The sequence below is a fragment of the Myotis davidii genome, unplaced genomic scaffold (assembly GCF_000327345.1).
Source record: "Myotis davidii unplaced genomic scaffold, ASM32734v1 scaffold238, whole genome shotgun sequence".
NCBI lineage: Eukaryota > Metazoa > Chordata > Mammalia > Chiroptera > Vespertilionidae > Myotis > Myotis davidii.
Genome location: NW_006293779.1, coordinates 2164147 through 2170982, shown reverse-complemented (window position 1 = coordinate 2170982; position 6836 = coordinate 2164147). Strand labels below are relative to the sequence as shown.

Sequence of the window (6836 nt, the reverse complement as noted above, 5' to 3'; positions counted from 1 at the left end):
AACCCAGGCTTCGGCACATTGTTGTCCTGGGTGGGAGAGAAAGGAGGAGGGGAAAGTTCACTGACCTCAGACCTCACTGCCTGCACATTGATTCCAAACTCCATCTCCATCCAACCGTGCTCCCTCTCAAACTGTGTGTATGTGTGTGACTGTGTGCATGTGTGTGCGGGCATGTGTGTGTGCAGGCAGCTCCATGCCCAGTGTTTTCCCCATTCATCTTGTTCTCCGAGGCGTGAGAATCCTTTCTAGATCAATCCACTAATTTGCCTTCTGCCTCAAAAGTTGGTTGGTCTCTCATCCATCTAAGCATCACTCTGCAGAAGACCCTCTTGGTAACATGTTCAGACCCACATAAAAACAACATTGGACAAGATGCTGCGGCTGGTAGCCCTGGGAAGGGGATGGGGCGCGTCCCTGTAGACCAGTGATGGTGACCCTATGACACACAAACTCATTTTTGGTTGATTTTTCTTTGTTAAATGGCATTTAAATAGATAAAATAAATATCAAAAATATAAGTCTTTGTTTTACTATGGTTGCAAATATCAAACAATTTCTATATGTGACACAGCACCAGAGTTAAGTTAGGGTTTCTCAAAATGCTGACACGCCGAGCTCAAAAGGTTCGCCATCACTGCCCTAGTCTATGAAGTGCCAGCCCGGATGGTACTTCCGCCAGCGGAGTGCTCTGGGCATGCTCAGGCAGTCCCCAGTCTCCACTGCCACCGTCACTGCTGAAGTTTGAGTTCTTAGAGCAGCTGGGGAAGGGGTGGGAGTGACCAGGGTCTCAGTAATCCAAAATAACTACACACACACCCACGTGTGAGTGGGAGGGACAGGCCTGCAGTCCCTAGGGCTTTGAACCTGAGTCTGGGAAGCTCATGTAAGGAAGGAGTCAACACACTACGTTCCATGGGCTGAATCCAGCCGGTGCCCTGTCTTTGCACAGCTACGAATGGTTTTTACATCATTAAATAACACACAGAAATAAGGAGAATATGTGGTGACGTGAACACTGCGTGAAATCCACATTCAGGGTGTCAGTAACGCTTTAGGGGCGCACCGCCATGCTCACTTGTTTCCATAGGTCTTGGCTGTTTCGTGCTGCAAAGATAGCATTGAGGCAGTGTCTTCGTGGCCCCAAAAGCCTAAAGTTTTTACTCTCTGGTCCTTTAAAGAAAGTTTCCCAAGCTGGGATATAAGGCATTATTTTCCCAACCAGAGTTTGTCTTTGGTTTGTATTATAATTGAGTTGTTTCTCTTCTTTTCCCCCCTTAGTACTGAAGTTTTGCAAACATCTTACCTTATGGTCCCCTGTTAAGCAGTCAATTTCCACTTCCGAGCAAGCCACCCCGTAGGTGAAGTAGTGGAAGGGTTTCCCTGAGTTGGTCTCAAAGCTGTAGCCAACGTTGGGTGTTCTGGGGGAGAAAAGAGAAGATACTGCATGTGTATTAAAATGAATATGCCCCCCCCCAAAAAAAAACACACACAAATGGCTTGTCCCACAAAATCTTAAGACCCAAAGGCTCTATTTTTTTCATTCAGCTGTTCTTCCCAGTAGCCCATGTGCTTTGGACATTTTAACCTGTGAATGAAACCCAGGAATTCCAGAGCACTGATTTGTTTTGCCAATGACCCTCGGGTGAATCACTCCGTACAGCTGAGCGGTGTTTAGAGTCAGCGTGCTGGCCTCTACGTGGTGGAAACTGACAGAGCTCTCCCAGCTCACAAAGGACGTGAAAGTCACACCCCAGAGGATCTATGAGCTAGAATTCAAGATCTCAGAACCGAAGGCTCCTGCGCTGGCTCCTGGGCTGTTCCCACAGGCTCACCTGCCCTTCTTCCTCAAGGTGGAAATTAACAAGATCACTATCTCAGGCCAGCCTGGGTGCACTTTTAAGTAGCCTCTTGCCTGTGTTACTCTTCTTCTATCAGTCCCTTCTAAATTTCAACAAATGATTTGAGGAAAGTGTTATTAATAAAAGCAGATGGCCTCTTACATTTTTTCTTCTTCAATCCTATCTCCTATAATTCTAATTTTGCGTGAGTCCCATATATGTGTGTGTGTACGAGTGTGTATATTCTCACACTAGAGTTTATAGTAGTATCTATGGTATTCTATACATTACACAGAAATTATGTGAGCTAATGTGACCAGAATCTGCATGAGAAGAACACCAATGCAGGGTTGAGGGAGAAGGCTTCTCCCAGGGGAAACCTCCACTGTCTTTCTGCGTAGGTAACTCAGAACATAGGACACCCTGGTTGTCACAGGGGAGTGCTGACAGAGGAGTGGTTGGTAACTGTCCCATTCTGTCATAAATGAGGTTACAGGTTCAGAGGGAATCACTGACTTCCCCAAGGGCAATAGTCCACTAAGACCAGAACTAGAATGGGGGTCTTGATATGGCAGCTCATGCTTTTGCCTCCTGGGCATGTAGTTTGGTAACACGTATTTTAGAGCATCTTTACGTTGAAATGAGTGGAAGTATGCTGAAGAGGTCAGAGTTTTGATGGAACTGTTCTCTCCTGACCACAGGCTGATAGAATTCAGGATTAGGAAGGGCCTGAGAGGCCAAAATGACAGCACGTTGTGAGATGGGTGAGATCACCACCGTACATACTTGTAAAACCCAGTAGCAGACAAGCTCACTGCATCCTGGTAGGCAGCTGTGACCTGAGGAGAAGAAATGGCCATTAGGAAGGGGTAAGCATGGTTTCCAGTAACCATGACCCAGCACTAAGCCTTTGTATGCTCATCCTCCTTCTCTGGAAGTTGATCAACCCTTGACTGGTGCTCTCACCTCACACCCTCACCACCACCCCCTGCATCAGGTCCTTGACATCAAAGCCCGGAGCACTACAATGGTCTCCTAACTGGTCTTCCTGCCTCAAGTTGCCTCCCCCTACTGCTGTGTAACCCAGCCTAGCCAAGTGATCATCTTAACATACTGCACTGCCCATGGCACTCTCGTACTCTAGAGGGTTCAAGGACTCCCCATTGCCTACAGAGCGAATACTTGATGTTAAGGACTCCAGTCTTCTCTGGTGTAGCACACACACCATTGCCACTATTCCATTGCCTCAGTCTTTACAACAGCAACTCTCTACATTGTTTATTTGATGCCTGTGTTCGTATTGGTACTTTCCTATTAATAAAGCTATCCATCTATCTATCCATCCACCCTATCTCCTAAACTACATACATTCTCTAGGGCAGTGGTTCTCAACCTTCCTAATGCCGGGACCCTTTAATACAGTTCCTCATGTTGTGGTGACCCCCAATTTCATTGTTACAAATTGAACATAATTAAAGCATAGTGATTAATCACAAAAACAATATGTAATTACAAATGTGTTTTCCGATGGTCTTAGGCGACCCCTGTGAAAGGGTCGCCACCCACAGGTTGAGAACCGCTGCTCTAGGGTATCCCTAGCACTGGCACAGCACTAAGATTTAATTTATTGTTGCTATAGTTTGCATCATGATTATTGTCAATAATAAAGCTCTTTACTATGTACCAGATGCTATTGAATAATTTGCACACATCATCTGACTTAATATGCAGCACAACCCTGTAAAATCAGTATTCTTATTATCTTCATTTTATAGATGAGAAAACAGAGGTTTAAAAACGTTTCTTTAAGACCCTTACCATATGTATATGGAATCAAATATATGCATATATAGTGGTAGTGGTAGTAATGGCTTATTTTCAATACAGTACTGACTCAGTAGGAGTTTTGGTGCCTATCATTCCTGATCATGTCTTTTTGATCGTGGCCTTTTTTGAGGTTATCTGCTTATAGAGAACACTGGACTATACAGCTCATGGTCGAGGACAAAGCTCAGGTCAACAGATTGTAAAGGCTGTTGTTGAAAACGTTAACATCACCTTCCAAATCTGCACTAAAACCTAAACTACCCAAATCAGCCTCCCTCCGTGAGGTATTTATGTGTGTGGTGCTATGAGTATGGGAAGGGAAGGAGAGGTTATGGGAGGCTGAGTAAGATGAGAAACATCGAGCAATGTTACTTCGAAGACTTTGTCTTTGTGTTTTATCATTTTTATTTTAATGTGTCTGTAGATTTCTTCTTGTTATCCTACTTGGAGTTCGCTGAGATTTTTGGATGTGAAGATAATGCTTCTCATTAATTTAGGATGCTTACAGGCATTATTTATTAGAATATTTTTTCTGCTTTCTTTCTCTCTCTTTTTTTCTGGTACTCCCATTGCAAGTATGTTGGAGTACTTAATGATTGTATATTCTGTTCTTTTTTTTCTTCTGTTCTTCAGCCTGGATAATACCATCTCATTTAATTCTTACAACTCAATGAGATCAGTATTCTTATTATCTTCATTTTATAGATGAGAAAACAGAGGTTTAAAAAAGTTTCTTTAAGACCCTTACCATATGTATATAAAATCAAATATATGCATATATAGTGGTAGTGGTAGTAATGGCTTATTTTCAATACAGTACTGACTCAGTAGGAGATTTGGTGCCTATCATTCCTGATCATGTCTTTTTGATTGTGGCCTTTTTTGAGGTTATCTGCTTATAAAGAACACTGGATTATACAGCTCATGGTTGAGGACAAAGCTCAGGTCAACAGATTATGTAAAGGCTGTTGTTGAAAACGTTAACATCACCTTCCAAATCTACACTAAAACCTAAACTACCCAAATCAACCTCCCTCCGTGAGGTATTTATGTGTGTGGTGCTATGAGTATGGGAAGGGAAGGAGAGGTTATGGGAGGCTGAGTAAGATGAGAAACATCGAGCAGCTGCCTCCTGCATGCCCCCAAAAGAGTTCATTTTTTTAACCTATTGTACTATCTGAGCTGGTTCATGTGCAGTCACATATTATGTCACTGCTGTGCCCAGTTCTCCCATTCTGATACAGGGGATGGTGAAGCAGGGCCACCATTAATAGTTCTGCATCTTGGAGAAGCTAAAGTCTCCCACCTGAGAGCCTTCCTGCAGCTTCCCTCCCAGGGTTTCTCACATGCAGGTCTCCCAACCAGAAATCAGAAAATCGGGTTCATTCTTATTAGGAGTGCTTGTTGTGACTCCCTAAACCACAGGAATGATATAACCCTTGTACAATGTCTTCCTCCCGCTTCCTCACAGATGAAATCTCAATGGACCCGGACTCAAAAGCTGGGTAAGGGGAGAGGCTGGTAGGGGCAGACCTCTGAGAAAAGGAGTTTGAAGAAAACCCAGCTGATCAAGCCTGTGGACGAATGAGGTGTGGGACTAGGCCGAGGGAAGAATTCACAGTGAGGTGTGTTTGCTGAGCCTGTCTTCTGGGGTTCAGGGTAGCCAAACCCCTAATTCCCACAGAGCTATCAAAATCCTGGATCAAACATTTTTCTCAGTGACTTCCCTCAACTGTGAACACCACTGAGAAATGGGGTCCAGCAAGAGTGAGCATCTACTTGTCCTGTGAAAGCATGCAGACTCCCTCAACTTCTCCCTGCTGTGTGACTAGATCAACACCTCCTATTCCTGATCTTCATTTCACTCTCATTTGCAAAAGCGACTTGGAGAAGCTCAGACTTACCCAGTCTTCCCAGGAGCCACTAGGGTTCTTCCTCTTGAAGGGCTCCAGCCTCTTCAGGATGGTCTGACAAGCTTCCTAAAGAACACATCCACCACACACCAGACCCGTCAGCCCCCGGCATGCCCCAGCACAGGGAAAACTTGAGGGCCTCCACTGAGCCACCTCCCAGGGATGCTGTGCCCAGGGCACCATTCAAACAGTCTTGTCACCCTCTAAGACAGCGGTCACCAACCGGTGGTTCGTGGACCACTGGTGGCCCATGAGGTCCGCAAGGTTGGCGACCGCTGGTTTAAGGAAACCTTTGGAGCAGCAGTTGCCAAACAGTGGTCTGTGAGGTCCAAAAGGTTAGTGACCGCTGCTCTAAGACATCACCGAGGCTAGGGTGGAAACCACTAGACTAGACCCTTCCCAAGGGATCACCACTGTCCTGTGCTTGGAGAGCACTTCCTAAACCAGTTCTCACACTGACAACAGGTAAAACGCTTGAGGGCTCTCTAAGGAGGTACTGTCTCACATTTGTTTGATGATATCCTCCACCTGGGAGAGAAAGCAGGTAGGTCTGACCTGGTCCACCCCATTTCAATATCAGCCCATTGTCCAGTGGCCAGTTCTCACAACAAGAGTATGACTCCCCAGAATCAAAGGTTTGCGACCGCTGGTTTAAGGAAACCTTTGGAGCAGCAGTCGCCAAACAGTGGTCTGTGGACCACTAGTGGTCTGTGAGGTCCAAAAGGTTGGTGACCACTGCTCTAAGACATCACCGAGGCTAGGATGGAAGCCACTAGACCTTTCCCAAGGGATCACCACTGTCCTGTGCTTGGGAAGCACTTCCTAAGCCAGTTCTCACACTGACAACAGGTAAAACGCTTGAGGGCTCTCTAAGGAGGTACTGTCTCACATTTGTTTGATGATATCCTCCACCTGGTAGAGAAAGCAGGTAGGTCTGACCTGGCCCACCCCATTTCAATTTCAGCCCATTGTCCAGTGGCCAGTTCTCACAACAAGAGTATGTCTCCCCAGAATCCCCTGTATTTCTCCAACTCTCCTCCCCCTCCTCCCCTCATCCTTCCTGACTCTGAGAGAAGTGATGGTGGTTCTCTCTTTTAGCTCAGCGTTTGGAGGAGCAGTGTTCTGCTCAGTAAGAGAGCCCAAGGCATGGTCACAGCCAAGAGCCTGCAAGGACCATTCCAGCTCCCATCCCAGGGACTCCCTGGGCCCAAAGCCCTGGTCTGGCCCTCCGCTCCACTGGGTCCTGAGGCTCCTTCCA

General features: G+C 45.9%; 1 protein-coding gene across 1 annotated transcript in view; it reads right to left on the bottom strand.

The window, feature by feature from the left end:
* The window catches only part of XDH (xanthine dehydrogenase), a 67428-nt gene that overhangs the window by 5294 nt on the left and 55298 nt on the right, over positions 1-6836 (bottom strand). Inside the window, exons 29-31 of the mRNA XM_015566422.1 lie at positions 5570-5644; positions 2625-2677; positions 1072-1418 (exon numbers count right to left, since the gene is read on the bottom strand). Of these exons, the coding sequence (XP_015421908.1) occupies positions 1072-1418; positions 2625-2677; positions 5570-5644 (475 nt within the window). The remainder of the gene's footprint in view (positions 1-1071; positions 1419-2624; positions 2678-5569; positions 5645-6836) is intronic.